This window comes from Diorhabda sublineata, chromosome X (genome assembly GCF_026230105.1).
Source record: "Diorhabda sublineata isolate icDioSubl1.1 chromosome X, icDioSubl1.1, whole genome shotgun sequence".
Taxonomy (NCBI): Eukaryota; Metazoa; Arthropoda; class Insecta; order Coleoptera; family Chrysomelidae; genus Diorhabda; species Diorhabda sublineata.
Genome location: NC_079485.1, coordinates 20187188 through 20209972, shown reverse-complemented (window position 1 = coordinate 20209972; position 22785 = coordinate 20187188). Strand labels below are relative to the sequence as shown.

The 22785-nt window shown below is 30.0% G+C and overlaps 2 protein-coding genes across 4 annotated transcripts in view; one reads left to right on the top strand and one right to left on the bottom strand.

Annotated features, from left to right (window-relative positions):
- The window catches only part of LOC130450599 (myocyte-specific enhancer factor 2), a 226818-nt gene extending 210572 nt beyond the window's left edge, over positions 1 to 16246 (bottom strand). The window contains exon 1 of one of the 3 annotated variants that reach the window (XM_056789073.1): positions 15928 to 16246. The gene's annotated coding sequence lies outside the window, so the exon portion shown is untranslated. The remainder of the gene's footprint in view (positions 1 to 15927) is intronic. The other 2 variants (XM_056789068.1, XM_056789070.1) reach the window with 2 other exon arrangements.
- Positions 1647 to 2656, top strand: LOC130451053 (piggyBac transposable element-derived protein 4-like). The gene is made up of 2 exons (XM_056789851.1): positions 1647 to 2433; positions 2493 to 2656. Exons 1-2 carry the CDS (start codon positions 1647 to 1649, stop codon positions 2654 to 2656), a joined length of 951 nt encoding a protein of 316 aa, XP_056645829.1.
- Positions 16247 to 22785: the final 6539 nt, after the last annotated feature.

Sequence of the window (22785 nt, the reverse complement as noted above, 5' to 3'; positions counted from 1 at the left end):
ATGATAATCAACTGCACAGTCTATCTTCATTTTTTTCAGCAGATATTAATAATTATAATGCGTTTATCATTCAAACTATTGTCAACCCAACAGAAATTTACTACATCGTGACTGTTTCATCTAGATAAATTATGAGTCTATTAGAACTTCGGTTGTCTTTTATCTGACGCAAATAATCTTGTCGCCATCGAACTATCCTTGACGATTCTGTTATTGCTATCCGTTTATTCAGTTTTTTTGACTTTAAAACTACATGCTGACAAAACTTGGCGCAATGTTTCTAAACTGGTATAATTGTATTCTTCGGCCAATAAAACTGCATTATGTTTACGATGCGATGTTTCCATTGGTAAACAGAGTCCACGTGGACTGACGGTTTGTTGGATATTTACTGAATTTTATACGGGAAGTAAAAATTATTTCTTAATTTAGTTTAAGTGCCGTGCGTATTTATGAAATATTGATTGATCCTCGCATAACTGTCTTCTGCAATTGATATTGGAAGAACTATACACCATTATAGGATCTTGCTTAAAAGTGTTTATAAATAAAAAATTTTGTATATATGTGTTACTATTTGTAAAGTAAAATTGGAAGAAGAATGCACTAAAAGTTACATTTTAATCTGTATAACAGAATCATAAAGTTATCTATTGATATATCAGAAAAAGTTTCGTCTTATGTTTCAGGTAGAAAATTTATGAGAGAATCAAAAAGAAAGGTACTTAACACTTTAACGACCATGTGCACCAAATTGGGGCACAGCAAAATTTTCTCCCAGACCGTGTGGTCATATTTGGGCACAGATTATGCTGTTGTATTTTCGACTGTGGCGATGAGAGATGTACAGCTACATTGAAATGGCTCGGCGGGATGATTCGTCTGGGCCTGGGTAAATACTCATTTGCATCAGGTTATAACTTATTTGACATATAGAAGAGTTTTGAGGCTATGAAAATATTTAGATTTTGAAATTCTGTTGTAAGTTGTGTTTGATCTATACTATTAATTTAATCGTTTTAATACTGATTTAATAATGGCAAAAAAAGGTTTAACACAAAAAGAACTAGAAGAAATATTAGAAAATAGTGATTTTTATAGCGATGATAGTTTGTACGGTAAAAGTTATGACCCAGAAGATAGTGATATTGACTCTGATGACAGTGACTTGGTACATAAAAGGAAAGGAAAATATGTTTATTCAGATAAACCTAAAAAATAAAAATATCAAATATAATACCATCAACAGAGCCAGTTCCATCGACAAATAGATATATTGAAGGAGTTGTGCTCGATGGATATGAGTCTAGTTATGTCGAATCAGATAATATTGATTCTGATTTAGCTGCTTATAATTCACGTAACACACCAGATGTAAACATTAAGTGGGAAACGACAAATCGCCTTAAATTGAATAAATTTACATATAAACCGGTAGAAGATATTACTGTTACTACACATCTAAGAACACTAACCACATCACTTGATTTTTATTATTTATTCGTTGATCAAAATATTATAGATCTGCTTGTTCAGGAATCAAATAAGTACTATCATCAAAAATTAGTTGACGGTATCATTGACGGAAAAATTACAAAACATTCTTTGATTGCTAATTGGAAAGATTTAACGTGCACAGAGCTAAAATGTTTTTTGGAGCTGACTATTTGGATTGGTCTAGAAAAAAACCCAAATTACATGACTACCGGAGCAATAACCTTTGCTATAAAAATGGTATTACTACCCAAAATTACAATAAAGAGGATAAGTTGTACAAAGTAAGTGCATTTATTGAATTAATGAATACAAACTTTCAAAAATGGTGTGTTCCGGAAGAAAATGTATGTATAGATGAGAGTATGATTCCATTTCGTGGTAGACTTGGATTTCGTCAGTACATTCCCAATAAACGTCATAGATATGGTCTCAAAGTATACAAACTATGTGCTGATGGTGATTATACTTATACACTGAAATTATATGGGGGAAAATCAACTAGACCAGGGACTACCAGTGTTGCAACAGATGTGGTAATGGAACTTATGGCATCTTTACTAAATAGTGGCAGAACGCTGGTAACTGATAATTTTTATACAAGTGTTTCTCTCGCTAACAAACTAAATACAGCTAGTACTCACTTAATTGGAACTCTAAGACCGAAAAGAAAATTTAATCCAACACCTGTTGTATCTGTTAGGTTAACAAGAGGAGAAATGACTGCATTGCAGAGCAACACAAATGTAATTGTAGGCAAATGGAGGGATAAAAGAGATATTTTGTTCTTGACCACTAAAGATGTTCCAAAAATGCAAGATATAGTTACGAGAAGAGGTACTGTGAAAAAACCTTCCACTATACTGGAATACAATAAAAGTAAATCTTTCATTGATACCTCTGACCAGAAAGCAGCATATGCATCTACGATTCAAAAAGGTTTGTAAAGTGAAGCATTTTTGTAAAAACAAAGTGTAATAATATTTCTTTATTTGTAGGAATCAAGTGGTACCGTAAAATTATTTTTGAGTTATTAACAAACACGGGAGTTGTAAATGCCTATCTCCTTTTTATTCAAGTCACAAGGGAGAAAATGTCCATTACACAATTTCGTGAAGAACTGGTACTGGCTTTGACTAAACTAGATGACAGGACATCATAACGAACAGAAGCTAATCACTGTCTCAAAGATATCAAGTAACGTGGAAGGTGTTCATTATGCTATAGAGATATTGCTAAAAAATTTGGACGGGCACGGGCTATGACTGGTACTAAAAAGGTGTCCACAACATGTATTCCATGCAAGATCTTAATAATTTTATATGTAGCAAATGTTTTTTTGCTACTCATACTGTTTCAGTAAAAAAGTAACGTGTCCAAATTTGGTACATATGGGCCCGTACCGACTTTAACTCTCTACGGGACCCTGTGTACCAAAAATGGGCACATAATTAATTTGCAGAAAAATTTTTTAATTTATGTTAAAAGTACGTTTTTTATGTTGTACATATATTACTAAAACAGTTTTTAAAATAAAATGTACCTGGTCCATACGTAAAGTTTTGCCTTATTTACCCGGTTGTTAAAGTGTTAAGAGTAAAACAATTTTCATTGAATTCCAAAATTGAAAATTTTTTTTTTGAAATAAGGTGATAATGACATTGAATAAAAATTGAATAGCATTTTGTTTTTATCTATACCTATTTAGAGAACAAAGGACATTCAATTCGTTGTTTGTTTGTGCGTGAATCAGCAATCTCGCGACCAAATTTTAATTTGAATTTTAAGGTACCTCAAATCCTCTTCAAACAGGAAAAATTTAATTGAGTGTAATTTTTTATTGAAAAATCTCCACTATAGCCACGCTAATTATTCAGAATAAGCACTATCATTATTTTCACTTGAATATTTTTTGTACAAATACATAGTTTTTAGGCTTGATATCAAGCCATTTGCAATTGACACTTAATATATTATATCATATTTTTAGAAAAATTTCACAAGAAACATTAATAGCATACAGTGAAGCTTATTTATGTCAAAAATATCAGTTTCTGCTGCAAATTTAAATATTCGATAGTAGTTGATAGATTTAAATTTAGTTTCTAGTAAACAAAAATGAAAATATGCTTTTTTGGGTTGTTTTCTTCGTGCAAGCGCCCTATAACTGATATTTGAGGCACCAATCTGTTGGAGGTACTTTGGCTAGATACTTCTGCAGGAATCAATGACGAAACAGACTGATAATTTTTATACAGAATTCGTAACTAAGTTGTATGTAATCGCATAATGACTACCTGATAATTTAGATTGGATAGGAGATGAATTTTCCTGGAACAGTAATTCTATTTGTGATATGATCAGAATTATTCTGATCAACGAAACGATAATCAATAAACTTTTTAACAATGTAAAATGAGAATTCAATTCATTTAACTGACGTACTGAAAAAGAATAATGTTTAAAAATTTATTTTTATATGTTGTTATTTTACACGCTTTTGCATTATTTTATTGTATTATCTTCGCGTTTATATCTATCTGTATAATAGAGTTTTTGAGCTCGATATTTCCTACTTAAGAATGAGGATCAATTTGAAAATCTGCACATTTAGTAAAGACCCATGACAATACAATAACTTCCTGAGTTCGTATAATTATCCTTGCCCACATTAAACGAGCAGATAAATTCAAAATTTTTCACACTTGTCAAAGATCGATAGCAATATAATTTCATATATTTATATCATTATCCTTGTCTGGTTCACCAGGGTAGCATGTAAAGGAATCTTTGGACTCGAAATTGCCTGCTTCAAATGATAGATAAATTCAATGTTGGTATACTTGTCAAGAACACATGACGATACACTAATTTGATCATTTTGAATGAATTAGTAATTTTCCAGACGAACTTATAGAATCAATTTGTGTCAAAAAATTCTGAGTTCGAATCGATCACCCAAAAGATTCTCGGTTGTTTACTACTAAATAAGCTTATGTAGTAGCTCTTAATCGCGTACGGTACACCTTCGACGAATAGAAAAACTGGTCTGCTAAAAACTAACAAGCAGAGTCCCATGTAATGTTGAAATATTAAAAGAAATAATTTGATTTTGAAATGTTTCATGAAATTACTGGATATTCTATTCGTGAAAAACTGATAAACCTAGTTCTTGATAGGTATAAGAATAAAATAATTGACGAGAAAATGAATGTCTCTGTTCCAAAAGCATGGGGTGTTCAATATAAATCGTTATGATTTCTTATGAAACACCCCCGCATTCATGAGAGTGATAAAAACGTATTTTTTAATTTTTCTCTTCCTTTCCTAATATATCGACGGTATAAATAATAGTAATTTTATTAATATTTACTGGAAAATGGCGTTAGATTAAGAGAAAAAGTTATCAATTAAAAATGGTCATTCTGACTTGGGTATCGACTATTCATAAGATACTATACGGTCAATTAAACTAACGATGTAGCAAGCTCTAGATAATATTAAGAAAATTATTTGATTCGATTTTATGATTGTAATAATATTTTAACTTTAAGCTATATTTTTAATTGTTTAATGAATAACAATAATGAAATGCAATATAATTTGTCTACATTAAAACATAGTACTGATTAATAAAATGGAAAAAATGAATCATAAATTGTGGAAAAGATTAAACTTTTATTATTTTTATTTCCATTCAATGAAATAAAGATATTTTCAACTTGCATTTACTTTCTACTAACGTTGTACACATCATTTGCTGTAAGTTTTATTTGAAAGTTTCATGCACTTATTAGGCATTTAACGAAGTTATTTTACTCCAAACGTAAAAAAAGTGGATTTTGGAGTTGAGTTTTTTGTATTTTACGTCAGTTAACTATTACAGTTATAGATCTGAGACCTATTTATTTTCTAGGTCAAAATACGTATAGACCAAACAAATTTGCATGACAATTTCAAATCCGAGACATTCAATATGGTTTTCTATTATTAGTGGATCAGGAATCCGGGCGAAATCTATCGCTCACTAGCTTACGAAGCATTTCCCGAGAGATTGGAGTGCTATTCCGAAACACCTTACAGATATATATATATATATATATATATATATATATATATATATATATATATATATATATATATATATATATATATATATAAATCTGAATGTTCTTGATTTTAGGTTTTTTCTGTTCTAAATAATAATTTTTTAAAAGAATGATAAAAAATTGACGTTTCCACTAAGTTTAAGTCTTTATCAAAATATAATATTGACACTGAGTCAGATTCCCATTTTTTGGTATTCTGTTTTCGGGAATCCGACGTATGTGTCCAAACCATATCAATGTATCAGTATTATTGGGGTATAATTATGTATCCAAGCTATATTTACTGTGAAAAGACCGAAAAACTCATTCAATTATAATTGATTTTTAATCAGCATTTAGCGATCGCGGCAACACCTGGTACGTACTTTTATTCACAATCGCTAAGCAAAAGAGCACAAATTTTATTAATCTGGAGAAGTTTCAGTAAATAACGCTTCCTGACGTTTAATACTGTCCCTTTTCTTAAAAATAAAGAATCTCTTGAAAACCAATTATTTATAAAATTTTCGTTACTTTTCCTTGGTTTCTTCAATTGTTTTTTTATTCAGAAAACTAACAATAATAATCAGCATAGCGAAAGTCATTATTCCGTTAAACTGTCCTCAAATGTTATAAAAGCTTATAAATATGAAGCAATGAACTGAGCCAACCTAAACAATGTAATAATTAACTATTTAGATGGTTACACAAATTTATATACCGTACTGGAACATAGGAATCCTATGCCTATGTGTAAGGAACGCGCTATTTCTTTCGCACAATGTGACGTCACGTTGGAAACAAAATATGAAGTATAATGTATGCTGTATACCAAAAGTAATATTCGATGTAAATACATGTATATATATATATATTTATATATATATATATATATATATATATATATATATATATATATATATATATATATATATATATAGACGATGAATATATAAGCATTCGAAAGAATAAGAAACCGCTGCTTCTAAGTTCTTGATTTTAGGTCTCTTCTGTTTCAAAATTAGTTTTTTTTTAATAATTTTACAGATTGATAAAAATTGACGTTTCGACTTGACTTTCTTTCTCAAAATATAATATAGATCACCTACATCGTGAACATCAAAATAAGAATAAAAGTTCAAGGCACATGATATATAATATTGCTTCTTTTGTTTTTTAGTGTTTTAGATTTTAATTAAGTGAAATATTTGGATATCGTATTATGTCCTTTATGACTTTATATTTTATTTATTTTATATTTATTAAAATAATTTGATAGTTGTTGGGAAAGTCGTTGTACATATGGTAAGGAAAAACGTTTTGTTTTGATGTTTCGTTTCTATTTTGTTTTTCAATTGATTGTAGTATCTGTTTATACTTTTCTTGAATATGTTATTTATCATTTTTTCGGGATAATTATTTTCTTTCAATGCAGTTTTTGCTTTTTGAATCGTTAAGCATCTGAATTCAGGATCGGGTAGTTGGATAGATCTATCAGCCAAACTTATTATCCCTGATCTATTTTGTGGCATAGGATGACATAAATTGAAATTCAAATATCTTGAGGACCAAGTTGGTTTCTTACACCATTCTGTTCTCATTTTATTACATGAGGCAGACCTTACAATATTTAGAAAATAGACTGAACGGTCTTCAATACGATACAAAAAAATAAAACTGCATTAATGTAACGGTTTTTCTGTTAAATTCTACTGTTTAGCAAAAATGCATTTACCTACTCTATCAGCTAGACCCATTGTAGCATCGATTCACACTCCGATTGAACCTCTTTCTTATTGGTTAAATGAAATATTGACAAAATCTTATGACTATAACAATGATTCTTATATCGAAAACTCCTTTAACATCGAAGAAACTCTTAATGATATGGTATTGCTGCAAAATTACGTCTTATTAGGATTAGATGTAATATCATTATTTAGTAATGTCCTCTTAAATATTACGTCTTACCTACCACATGAATGGAGTGATATAAGAAAAATTGCAAACTTAAAGAAACTCTATTAGAACTAATAACATTCATTTTTAATAATATATATTATTCTTATAATAATAAAAATTACCAACAAATTCTTGGGTCTTCAACATCCCCTTTATTAGCAAATTATGTAATGGATTATATTTTGAACTTTGTAATATCTGTTTTACCCTTCAAATTATTCTTCATTGAAGTATATGTAGAAGATATAATTTCATCCCTTTCATATAATAAAATTGATAATTTACAATTTTACTCAAATAGCTCATATACAATTAACTATAGAAAAGGAGAATACTGAAAAATCGTTACCTTTTCTTGGTACTGAACTTATTAAAAATGAAGATAATAAAATTTTAATTGACTGGTAATAGGAAACCAATAACCCACGTAACACTACGATTAATTTAATCAGACATGAAAAATAGAGTCCTCAAAATTTCTGATCCAATATCTACAGAAAGAACCTTAAAATACTTTACAAACTCTTTTATGAACACCCATGAATTTTGTATAACACATCTGTCACTGACTTTAACATAGTACCGATATCATCTGCAAATATCAATGCCGACATTTCTATCTCACCTATTTATACACTTCTACCCCATATATAGAATAAGTCACTTCTAAACTTTCTGGAATCTTTAAACAATATAAATTAAGATAACGTACAGTCAAACCCTTAATGCATTTTCACTGAATAAAAGATAAAACACGAACCAATAAATGTCTAAAATATTATAGAAAATTCCTTAAATTGTGACAAGAAGTACATTGGTCAGTCGAAGAGGTCATTCACCATTCGGATAACCTCCCACAGAAGCGATAGCAAATTATATCCTGACAGGTATTCATTAGCGCCACATGTCTACCATGAAGGACATAATATAAATTATGAATCTGCCAAAGTGATAACTTAAAAAAATGACAAAAAACGTAGGTTTAGAAACAATATATATCGTTCTAAATGATCAATGCATTAATAAGAAAACTGATTCAAATAGCCTTAGTGTAACATACGCATATCTTTTCAATTTTGAAAAAAAACCAATTCTATAAAAGAAATTTAACCTCATTGATAACCAACTAACCTCACCTAACCTATAAAATCAACTTCACTATTAACGAACGAACCTATAAAATTTAATGTTATTCAAAATCGAACCAATAAATATTCAGCTCCATTCTTAACGACCCAACCTATAAAATTCAACGTCATTCATAATCTAACCAATGAAAATTAATAACGATTTCTATAGTAACCAGAATCAATACGCTTAATATTTCTATCAAGCGTTCTCTGAAGAACAAAATCTTGTATTTTGCCATGCTATTGGAGAACTCCTGGTAAAAGTGGGTCTTCCTGAATATTTTCCGGATGATTGGCGCCTATTTATTGACAGCTCAAAGCGAAGTTTCAAATGTGTTCTTCTACAATATTCTACATAATGGGAACAAATATGGCTCAATAACAATTGCTCACTCGACGAAAGAGCAATATGACATCATAGCTTTGGTTTTGGAAAAAATAAAGTATCATGAACACCAATGGGTGATTTGTGTAGACTTAAAAATGGTAAATTTTCTCCTTGGACAGCAAAGTGGCCACACCAAGTATCCTTGTTTTTTGTGCCTCTAAGATAGCAGAGACAATGATCAGAATGAATCATGTTTTGCTTATATAGGGAAAAAATGCCTCAGCTGAGTAAATAAAAAATTAAAGCAGAAATATTTGTGGCCCACAAATAAGACAGCTGATTAAAAGCCCTGACTTCATAAATTCAATGATTGAGATTGAACAAAAAGCCTGGAATTCATTTGTTTCAGTTGTCAAAAATTTTCAGGGTAAACAAAAATCTGAAAACTTTGTTGAATTAGTCAATGAGATGCTGAATAATTTCAGATCCCTTGGGTGTAACATGAGCATTAAGGTGCACTATTTACACAGCCACTTAGACCGTTTTCCTGATAATTTAGGTGACATTAGTGAGGAGCAAAGTGAAAGATTTCACCAAGATATAAAATTTCTGGAGTATCGCTATCAAGGAAGATGGATACTCACATGATTCACAAAAATTCGAGCTGATAAGCAAAAACTAATAGCATATTTGAATTCAGAGCATCAAATTCATGAGAAATCACCTCCAAAATCTTCGGCACCAAAACCACTGTTGATCAGTGTTATTAAAGAGATTAAAAAGAGTTATATAACTTTTTTATTCTGTTTCTTTCCACATTTCTAGCCTAACTCATTGATACGAAAGGAAACATTTAATAGAAATACACTCAATTAATAATTATTAAATAAAACAGCTTTGTAACGTAAACGAAGCAAAAACCATATCTGGACAAGCTCTGTCTAGGTGGAGGCTAAAAACTAAATGAAGAAGACTACGAATCTTTATTCTACTTAATGGAGGGTAGAGAGAATGAGGAGTATCTAATATGGAAGAAAAGTTGAAAAATTGTCCTGCTGCATACGATAAATAACAGTTTAAAAACATTACAGAATGGCGCTGGTGTAGACAAAGAGTATAGGTATGAACGTAGCAATTGTAGATGAATTGAAGTATGCATGATTAAAAATTTAATATGATAGTTCATTATTGAAAATTTCATCAACATGCGTTGTACAGAATTATGAAAAATTGTCAAAGGGGTAAATACCTGGCGCTTTCTTTAAATTTCACTCTGATGCTAATGTGGCGCCAAACACATTTAGACGGATACTTCCCATATACACATATTGTTCTCCTTCTCTGTAGGAGGAGTATATTTTATAATATTCATTGTAAACGTGTAACTTAAATACAAGAGAGTCATGTAAAAAAGGTGTTAGAAATAAAAAGTTGAAAAAAACAAATCCTAAATTGGTATACTGTTATGGAATCGTTTTTAATTTAGTATTTTTATAAAAAACGTGGTTTTGCATTCGAAAAAATTCTTTCGAGAGTAACGTAATGATAACACTTCTGCTGTTATAAGACCATTCTAATAATTTTTGTAAATTGTTACTTATTTTTTAAGCTAGAAGAAGATATAGATTATGTAACAAGGCAGAAGTTAACCACAGAGTCTCAGCTGACAACCCAATTGAAAATAAGAAGGCAATATAACTAACAACTACTTGCTGGAAAATGAAATGAACACACTCTCCAGTAGAGTTTTAATGAATCATCAGAAAATAATGTGAAGATTCTAATACCTTGAATATAATACAAAAATCAGAACTGAAACATTGTAATATTGCCATACACATAAATATTTTCCGAAGTATCGAAAAATAAATGTTTCAAGCAAGATTTCTAGTATTTAATAACATTTTCATTTACTTGAATCAACGAATAACCATTTTGTAAAAAATACATTGCATTGAGACTACAGTGCTAAATTGCTAAATATTTAAAATTACCTGGTCATAATTTATATACTGGACACTGATTTCGGTGAACATCTGCAACGTTATTGATAAATGGTGGAGATGGCTTAATACAGTAAGTAACATGGTGGATGGAGAAGAAGAAATATTGCAGAAAGGTATATTGATGAATTAATCAAAAATAAGTTTGAAACTAGCAAAAAAATATTTTCAAGACCATCCACATCTTAAAGTGTAAATTTTCAATATTCAGGAGAGTTTACGTGTTGGAGAAATCTGCTGATGCGCCAACAAGTTCAGGGATAGATATTAGAGATTTCCATAATTGTACATCCAATTTTAATAAAGTGAATAATAAATTGAAATAATCATATTCAAGAATATTATTCAGTAGGTTAAAAATTGAAGTAATATTTAGATATTAATTTATTATGTCCATATATATAATGTATAAATTATCAAGTGTTGATTAAAAGAGTTGCATTTGTAGAAGTGCTTTGCGTACGAGTTGTACAGAATATTTTTTTCGTCAACCACAGATATTATATTTAACTTTGAACTTGTGAGTAATGTAAAAAAAATACATATCTTTGGGGGAAAAGTGGCATAACGTGTACTTTTCCCACAATCTCAATATTACTTTTCCAACGAATATCAAATAAATTAAGGAAAGGTTTGTTTGGTGTATAAAAATTTGTGTAGAATAGTGAGTTTTGCATAATGGTTCTAGGAAAAAATAATTTAAGTATTCGTGACGAAAAAAGCCGCCGATATCATAATTTTGACAGTTGAGTTGTTACTACTACTTGACACAATAGGAATTGAAACTCGCACTTTCATGTTCTTCATATGAGAAAAAAATATGCATTTTTAACCCTGCTAATTTTCTTATTAATGATGAATTTCTTTTTAATTGGTGAACATCATTTCGAAAGCTCTCTAGTAAATCTTGTATCTGATTAAAATATAAATATGTCCTCTCTTTTGTTTAAGATCATCATGAAGTTTTCTAAAATACGTAATAATTTTCTAATGTCAAAGAATTATAGAGTGTCGGTTGCAAGAACTTTACAATTTCTTTTTTATATAAGTCCATAGCAGTTCTCACTTGCAATTATGAATATTACGAATTATGTTTAATAGGACACGCAATTCAAAAAATAAGATTATGTGGTGCATTTCTTTTAATTATTTTCATTCTGTGTTCCCAACCGTACTTCAGTGTTCAGTAATCTTGTACGTTCACTAGTATCATTTGCAAATGTGCCTTTAATGATCAGATATAGAAAATTCTATTTTTAATTATTAGTTACAACACAGCTCTGTGCGACTATGGTATTGGAAGGTTTATTCTTATTCTAAATTGACTGTTGGTTCCGATTTTCCGATTGTTTTAGTAACTTTGGAACTAACAGATTATTTCCTATTGTCGATTCCTCATTTTCTATAGATAAGTTTTGTTGTGTTCACAGAAAATGGGCTATTTGTATTTGGTGTATAATTAATTAGTTTTGTTAAGTCTGATTTGATGTGTTACAAATTAGGGACTAATAAAACATGACATCATTTCAAAAAATTTAGTCCTCAAAATTTGTAACGAATAAAATATCTCTTAATTAAAATGTTTAAAGATTGAATTATAAATGTTTACTAGGATAATTAAAAATATTTTCTTGTCTAAAAATATTTAACAATCACTGTCAAAGGTATAACTTAAACTGAAGTCTTTCGTAACATTTCAAATACCAGGGACAAGTTTGACTGACTGTATCTATTGCCTGAAATTGATTTTATATGACATTATTATAGTATGACCTTGCCTCGAGGACTGATCGTCGGATAACTGCTCATTTCTTGTCAAATCTTAAGAACTGGCAGTCAGTCACACAGACTTTTTCATATAGAGTATATTTATTGAAACAAAATGTTGAACATGCAACAAAGAATTTGCAATATTGATGTTTAAGTTCAAGGCTTGAAAGATAAATGATTATTTTTATTTGTTAAGTTCGCCGGTTAATAAACTGTCTTTAATAATTCAACAGTATAACTATCAATAAAATATGTGATTAGCAATATTTATTGAATTATCCTCCACATTGTATTTGTAAAACATATGACAGCAAATAAAAATGACATCAAGAAACCACATATTTGAGAGAAAAAAGTAGAAATAAAAATTATGGAAAGAAATGTGTGAAGAAAATAAGCACCAAACTTGACACCAGAAAAAGAATCAATCAGAAATAAAACAACTAGGATAAGAAAGTACAAGCTGAATAAAAAACAAACAATTGAGTTGGACACACAATAATGTCAATTAGGAAAGTAACACAATTGGTTCCTGAAAGAACGAAATTATAGTATGCAAAACAAAATGGCACTGTAGAAAGAAATTTATGATGATATGACATATTATACCAAAAAATATATAAATAAAAATTTCACCCAACTTATAACTAAACAATAGATGATAATAATGACTTTATTGTACTTTATCATAAGTGTTACCTTTAAAATATAAATTTATTATACCAGTGACAAAAAATGCAAAAACCAACACTTGTTCTCATTAATTAGAATAATATATTGTAATTGATAAGTGCATCCTCCTATACGATCAATAAGACAAGATCCTCATACTTACTGTTATCTTTAATTTAAAAATAGTGACAACTAAAATGAACAATAGCAAATAAAAATACTATAAATTATCAGTAATGCTGTATCTGAAATAGAAAAACGCCGTACAAAGTACAGGAATATAGTTTGGATAAAAGATTGTAAATAAGTAAAAAATTAATGGATATTGTGATGTATCTAATATAAAACCTGTTTATTTATGATAAATGTATATATGAAAGTTACAATTATCATTCATTTTTTCTCCAATTCCTGTTTAGTTTCTATGATTTTAAATTTCTTCTCTATCATCAAAATGTAAATACAAAATGAAAGACCTCCCAGTCAGATTGCTCTATGTACTCCCCCCGATTGGTGTGTAGAAGAGTTTGTGAATTTAGTACAAGTATTTGCATTCTATGATTTAGTTAGGAATCTCGTAATTAATAGATATTTGTTCATTTACATTTATACATAATTCATCATTTATGTAAGACCAGGTATCGTACAAAACTTTTAGTAAAACTGTGGTATAAGTTAATAACCATGATGTAAAGACTACAAGGTGTGCTATAGCACACCAACTGGGAAGCAGCCAATGGGAACTCGCTCCCAAAACGACGCGCCAATATGGGAGCAGAACAGAAAATGGTACGGGACAATAAGAGAGACAAATTAAATCCCTAGGTATACACTATCGACAGAGTAACTATTGATGGAGCAAACACCCAAGAACACGAAAAAGTTCACTAAGAAAAAACAGTGGTCTTATATTTTTGTGAAAATGAATATAGGCAACCAGTAATACAAAGGATAATTCAACTTCATGTACAAAATTTATTATTAATTAATGTATATTACTAATGTGGCAAAGATAATCAGTAATATTACTTCTTCCTACTACTACCACTCTATATTTATTAATTATTTACTTCTCTTTTAGTGGAATAGGGAATAAGATAATGTCACAAAACCTGTTAGAGATAGTGAACTTCATTATCAGTTTTGTAAATTATCTGTGGTCAAGCGTTTATCATGAAACAGCATACATATAGAAAAAAAATTGTTTGTTTTTATTTTCAATGGTTAAAAATATATAAGAAGGTTCAATGTTGAGACGTTTGAAAATAGTTTGACTACTTCACATCCAAAATGGTGAGACATTGTTTTAAAAAAATGGACAAAAATAAAAAACTTTATTGGCAAGCAGTAAAAGGTGCTAAAAATAGAGTTATCCTCTCTTGAACGCAGCATGAATATTATTATAAACAAAAAATGTAGTTATATTTTATGATATTTGTGCTATGTAATTGAAATTATTTGAACATAAAAATTAATTTTTTATATAAAATAGAACGCCACTGTCCAACTCTAATGCAGATAATTACTTTGATATTAAGAACGAGGTTTTGTTTACTTACAAATTGTGTTTGCCAGAAACTAATTTATGCAAAATCCCTAATTTATGTATGTTTCTATTAAGAAACAAACTTTTAAAAAACAATAGTTCACAATTCAAATAAATGAAGTTGTTTTCAAGTATTTGGCAGGTATAAACATTATAGCGATTGCGCAAATCAAGGTAGACTAGCACGTGTTGGATTGTAAGATAAAGACGAGATTATGTAAAAGTATTGAATTAACAGGTGAGGAATAACTGAAAACCATGAAAGTGTTATTTGTGGTAAGAATTTCGCCAAAATGTTTGCAACCCAAATGACACCACCAACAACGCCATCTGTTAAGCTTTCGTTATGTGACACTGAAAAAATTTTTCTTTCCTATTATTGTTTACTGTGAAGCAAGGGATTTTGTTTTATTCTCATCAGCTAAAGTGATAAACCTGTTTTGCTAATGGCATAGTATGTTAATTTCAATTCAAGTTTTGCAGCAAGGATGTGTTTAAAGGAATCTAAAATGTAAGCAAGTTATGGAGAAAAAGAGATTTTTATTTGCCATGAAATTGTTTAATTAACACACGAACAAAGTAAATAATGGTCTCAGTTTAACTCGGAATATTATTCGTAAAAACATAAATATTGTTGTTGAATGTCCTATCTGGCGCGTTAACAGAGGTCATAGGTTACAGGATGGCTAACCGGATAGATACAGAGTTAAATACTTTTTAATAATCAAATTAATAATTACAGAATAGTATATTTGAATAGTTGACCTCTATTGGCCTTTTGCAGTCTTTGCGCAAAGACCTTCAATGTCAACAGCAAAACGTTTTTGAAGGCCACTCAACACGTTAATAGACAGTAGATACAATCTAACCTATATTATTCATGTTTCAAATTTGAAAATTATAATGTATTTATTAATTTCAATATAAAGCTTACCAGAAATTTAGCCGCACAGTATTCACTACATCAATAACAAAACATAAGAGAGTTCGAGATACTTGCGCGAATACATGACACTACTAGCCAAGTTACAAGTGCACTGGTCCCCCCCCGCTTACTGATAGCGCCGCTCGGCGCTCCAACAAGCACCCACCGTGACGTCAACTGCTATTGATTCTGGAGAACACCAATGGCGAAAACCAACATAACGAAATGCTAATAATTGCAAAGACAATAACTCACAAAATAATTTCCACTCTTGTGAACAGAAATCACATTTACCGCTCTGTATTATTTTTTTATTAAACGAATAAGTAATGTACGAAGTGTACGAGACACAACGCTTCCCGATGATGTCATCATGACATCACATTTAATAGCTTGAAGCAAAATTAAGACCTTGATTCTCATTGCTGTTTTAGAACCTTCCGCTTACAACTGTTTATTCATAAAATACAATAAATTTCTAAACCCTTCAGCTGTTACATTAAATATTCCAATTTTACTTGAACTCTAAAAATGAATATAAATTCATCTCAGTATTCAAAATGTTCCCTTCTTATTTTTGTCAACAAGTGGTAATCAATCAACAAGTTGCCTTTTAGTCAAAATAACTCCACAAACTCTGCAACCAGTTTAACATTGACAAATCTTTTATGTATGAATGAACATAGGTGGCGGTTAGAACTGACTCAAAGGATATTACTATAGCTAACAAGTAAACATAAATTCTATGTAATTTTGGTAATTTTGTTTAAAAACGTTAATTTCATCGCAAAAATGGAATCTTGAAAATATATACAATAATTTTATTATAATATGATATTAAAAATTATAAATATTAGGATCAGACTCTTTAGATGTGAAGCTAAGGTTCCATATGCAAATATTATTGGTTTATCAAAAAAAAAAATAATAATAAATCGTTCTGAATAGATTAACGAGGATTAGGCATCGATTCTATCTCTCAGCGACTTATACTGGGTTTTATCACCTTCCCCCCTCGTGACAAACGGCAAAGATTGCTTCATACGTGCAAATGAAGAACGGGATTTCAAAGACAAACTAAAAATCTTGAGTAAGATCAAAGATTTACCATTATACATATTTGCAGGTGGAAGATCAAACTTTCTTCTGCCTTAGCACTTGTTATCGATGAGCATGCGTTATAAAAGGCACGGCATAAGTTGCTTTTTATCAGATATATGCCTTCTCAAGATCAAAAACAAGAACTTCTAAGATTGCTACCGTTCTCGAAACAAACTAGATAGGAAGATAGTGAATGCCATGCAAAAATGCCTTGAAGACAATGGGATCAATTTTAATGAAATCGTTTCAATGATGGATCCAGGAGTATGACAGGAAAAAATAAAGGGGCAACAACGATTCTTAGGAGCAAAATAAAACATGAAATTCTGAAGTTCCACTGTTTAATACACCAAAAAGCGCTTTTGTCCAAACATTTTGGACCAAAATAGTTGAGGTTTTGAATTTGGTAAACAAAAAGCACTCTACTATCTCCAGTTTAAAGAATTGTTAATCGACTCAGTGTTCCGACCTCTTGCTTCATAATATGGTGCGATGGCTTTTCAAAGGTAAGATGTTGAAATATTTTGCTTGAATGAAATAAATACATTCCTAAATGAAAGATATTTAGAGCAGTAAATTACTAACTATTGACACGAATCAATTCAAAATTACAGATGAATTTGCTGACGAATTTAAGCAATTCAAAACCACTCTAGCATTCATAGTAAATCCTATCAACGACATTGAACTTTTTGGAATTGAAACTGGATCTCTAGACATGCAAGTAAAGCTAATAATTAATAGAGCTTAAATTTAGACGGGTTAGAGGTCCAGAAATGTATATACGTAACGTAATAAAAGTGAAGAGCTCTAAAAGAAATGCCGCGATTTCAGACTCTTATATTTGACGCCAACTAACAAATGAAAATTTAGAGTCATATTTAAAACAAGTTATGAGCCAAATTTATCCAAACTTTCTAAAACCATGCAAAGCCAACGTTCCCATTGAACTTGGGTACTCAAATATTTGTTGTTTTTTTATTTTAAGTTACATTGTTTAGTAAAGTTTAAATTTTTTATTTGAAAACTATGTAAAGCCATCGCTTCGATTGAATTTGTTCGCACAATTGTTTGTTATTAAAGTACAAGCTAGGGTTGTGAGTAAAGGTTTAATTGTTTTCTTTTTTCACTTAAATGAACGGTAGTTATCTAATAATTATAAAAATATGTATGTACATTATCTAATGTGTTGTGAAAAACACTACAAATATATGAATAAATCGATATTTTTTCTTATGAATAAAAGATTAGTTTTTTTTTACCAAAAAACTTTATTTATGCGAGTACTTTTCATTATTAGTAACAAAAAATTTTGTGGTTCTTTAAGAGCTTTGACATTTTGTCAATTGTAATTTTTGACTCCCTTGACTTAAAAGGTCGCCAACCCCTGGGATATACCAATATAAACAATGTTTTTGGTAATACTTGTCAATCTATTTAAGTTTTAACGGAAAAATATTCTGACAAATATACTGTAGCTTTAATTATATTTCAAATAACATGGTAGAGAAGATAAATGAAGGAATTTTTATTTCTTGAATCAAATATGAAATTCCCGATTAATTCATTAATTCAAGAATACCTCCAAGCGAATGAATATATCGCTGTTTACCCGGGATTACCAGATTACCAGATTAGCTGGTAATCTGATTATATGAATAAATATTTATACAGAGACGTTCTGGCAAATAATTTAATGAAAGCATAAAATGCAACATCAAAACTTCCAGATCGTCTGAATAAAAGAAATAATCCTTTACTGTTACTGTATTAGATTATAATGGAGATATTGCATAATTCACAGCACCACTAGTGTTGTCTAAAGAGCATAAATACAATTATGTCGTGCAGCAGTCAGTTAATCTACACACGATTTAATTCGTATTCCTTTTAAAAATAATTTCTTATACGACAATGATTGTAAATATGAATTCTTCTACGACTAATATTTAATAAAGAAAATGTCAAATGAGAAGGTCTCAACAGAAAACAAGTGTGTAACATCTGTTTTACAGGTCTGTGAGCTAAGGGGAAGTAGTCCTACCAAATACATAGTACTCGTAATTAAGTTAGGCTTTAATATGAACTCGTATATATACCCATATTAATTCATAAAGCATCAATTAAAAAATTTCGAAGGCTTGTTAAATTATTTATTTAGTCGATTACATTCATTAGTTTTAATTTTTAATAATCTTTAAAAATAAAGTTGATTAATCAGTAAATTATCAAAAGAGCCATATTCTAATTTCCAACTATACCTATAAATTATTTATGATCTCACAATTTAAATAATATAGGAAAATTAAAACAATTCTAAGTAACGAATGATCTGTATAGAAATATTGTGTTTCATTACAAGCATCGTTTATATTATAAATATCCTGTACTAGTTTCGCTTGCTAGATATTTAAAGGATTCGTAATATTCATTTTAACATCTCCAAAAACTCTCTTAAATTTGAATAAAAATGTATATTGATCCAATAATTTTGTTCTATTTATAATAACAAAGTTTGAAAACAACATTGATGGAGAGGCAAGACGGAGATTATTAATTTTATTCAAGTATTTGAATATAAAAATAAAATATAGAATATACCATAAACTAAAAAGTATATATTTATTATTAAGCAGAGGAATGATTGGACTATATTCTACATGGGTACATCCAGCGTATTATTTTCAAAATGAGATACTCGTTTTCAAAATCCGCACTATCTATCTAATAACATCTTAATTTTTTTTCATTATACCTATAAGTGAATACCATCAAATATTATACAAGATAATGTTTAGCTAAGCCTTTTTATACCCCGTTAGATTTTTTAAAAACCAAAAACTTGTCTGTAAATGCTCCCTACTTTTGGTATTTTATGCTTATGGTGTCTACGTTTTGAAGAGTCAGCGAATTATTTGCAACAACTATATGAAGGTATACGAAGTGGCACCTATTCCAAATCTGTTCCAAAGCTAAATCGTAAGAATACAAATTTTGTGGTTTGTCTTTCGTTTCTGGGTTATTGAAAAAACCAATATCTAAATTGACTACAATTGGTAAATATAGTGATTTCAATCACTTATGATCAGGTCTATGAATTCTGTCATTATTACTATAAAAATTTCTTACAATTGTTTTAAAAATTGAACGTTATTATATGAATCAATTGAAATGTATAGAAGCGTGTAATGAGATTGCATGTGCTACAGCTAGAACATATGAAGTAAAATTTTTTAATCAACCACACCTATATGTCAAAATTATGCGACGAGTTGAACAAACTGGAAATAGGTAATTTGTGTTGCAAATCCCGGATTAAATAAGGACGCGATTCTATAAACATAAACAAAGGTAAAGGTTTCAAGAGAGTAAGTAAAAGGAATGCAAAGCCTCATCTATTATTATTCTATTTTTTTTCATACATACACAACATAGAAAAAAACTTTATTTTAAACTGCACCTCCGTTTAAGATATACTCAAACAATTTTCCAATTGTGGTATTTCCTATTCCGTATACTTTCACAACATAATTAGCTGCAGTTTTATTGGCAAGGATAATATATAAATAATAAATATATACTAGAAATTACTTACGCTGAATCTATTTCCACAAACACGCAGTGACAAGTTTAAACGCGTTCCGGCTTGTTAACAGCCATATTGGCAATATCATTTTTGTCGTGAAACATGAATCTGTCTTTGCTGATAATGAAATATCTTTGAAGATTGTATACAAGTGATATTTGTGGTTTAAAAGTGGAAATAGGTCAGTCAAGAACGGTAAACGGTCGAAACGACCTTCAAAAACAAACAGTTCTAAGAGGAATAACTGTATACTCTGTTTTTCATGAGAGTATCGGAACTTTGGCGAAGCAGTGTGCACTCTCTGAAAGGTTTTGACAATTCTTCTAAAAATTCGGCTTTCATATTATCTCCTTACTTACCAACATACCTTTCGATAAAACTAAGCCTATTTTAGACACTAAACATTACCAACATTTTCATGGAACATTTCAAAAATAGAGTACTATCCAATCTGTTAGTTATGAGATGTTAATAACATTTCATTCCACGGAAGAGATACTTTAGATTCCTTCCTACTCTATCTGAATGGCATACATGAATGGAATTGGAGGAAGACTCATATCTACCACTTCTTGACAGCATGATCAAATAACTTTTCCATGCGGTTTATGTTTCGTCCATGTCCAGTTCCATCAACATCCACCCAAACCTAATCCACCATTAATACACTCGTATCACGTTCCATCTAGCTGCCTGATGAATCCAGACTATCAGAGATCAACTTTTTGAAACAAAAATTGATTCAAAATAGTTACAACAAACTCCAAATCACTAGTAGCATCGACCATACCCAACTCCACTACCCGTCTCAATTTATTTAGATAATCAATTAAAAATATCCCGTCGTCATATCAAAGGTGTGATAGCCAGAATTTACAGAATATTCAGCCCCCGTGATATTCCCACAATCTTCAAACTCCGACAGAATCTCTCCCACCTAATCAGATATGTTAAAGATAAAATTCTCAATGAATAACATCTCTTGCTTGAATTGCTCCCGTTCTTACATAGACAAAACCAATTGACGTAGTTTCGTCAGGGCAAAGGAACATTTGTCTGTTACAAATTCCTCCACACCTAGAAATATCTCCTCATTTCACACACACTTCATACTGTACTCATAATAGTGTAATAATATATCAATACGTGAAATCGGTACATACAAATTTTATAATTATAAGATTGCGCTTTCAAGTATTACAAACTTAAATCTTTATGCCGGCAGTATACCGGCGAGATACCCCGAGCGAATATCATATTCTTTTCACCCATATCTCCGAAATTTTTAATTGGATTTTGACCATTCTTTCTAAAACTGGGTTAGAATAATTTGTTTTAGAAATGCATTGAAATTTTAAAACATTTTTCTTACCTGTATATGCAACTAACCAATTAAATACATTAAAGACAAAACTATTTTTTTACTAAATGTGTAATAACCAATCTTAGGAGTTGAAATGTCTTTGGAAAAGTTTAGAAATTTCTTAACAAAATTCAAGTTAAAATGACGACATATTTTCGGCATGATTACTGAGCACATTTTTTTCTTTTTTTGAATTTCTACTGCTAATGACTATTTATACACTTATTAGGATCAGGATTAGGATTAGGATCAGGTTTTTTAGTTTATATTTCTAATGACGTAGTAAAAATGTATCCAATGTATCCATTGTCTCTAGAGTCACACTATATAAAAAGCAAGTATTTTTTAAGAAAAATTTCGTCCACACAAGAAACCATCCCTATTCACCTTTGCTAAATCATATTTAAACATATTTGATGGTTGGAGAGCCATCTCTAGAAAAAAATGTATATGAGTCTAGTATACACAACTAAAACATTTCCAGCCATAGATATCACAATTGCGGTTACAAAAACCATAAACACAACAATGCTTAACAACTCTTTTCCAGAATGCTATCCTAAAGAGCTCAGCCCCATAGTACCCTGGCAAATCGACAAATACTCTGTGAACCATGTCATAAAATCTATGCTTATAAGCATACTTGAAAAGTTCCCAAATTAAATTACCCTCACATTTACAATGACGCTTCAAAGTTCTCCAATAAAGACGGAGTAGCTATAGTGAAATCAACCTCGATTCTTATGTTCAAGCTCCTTTCAACTATATCTATTTACTCAGCAGAACTGTATACACTTTATCAAGCCTTAATCCTCAT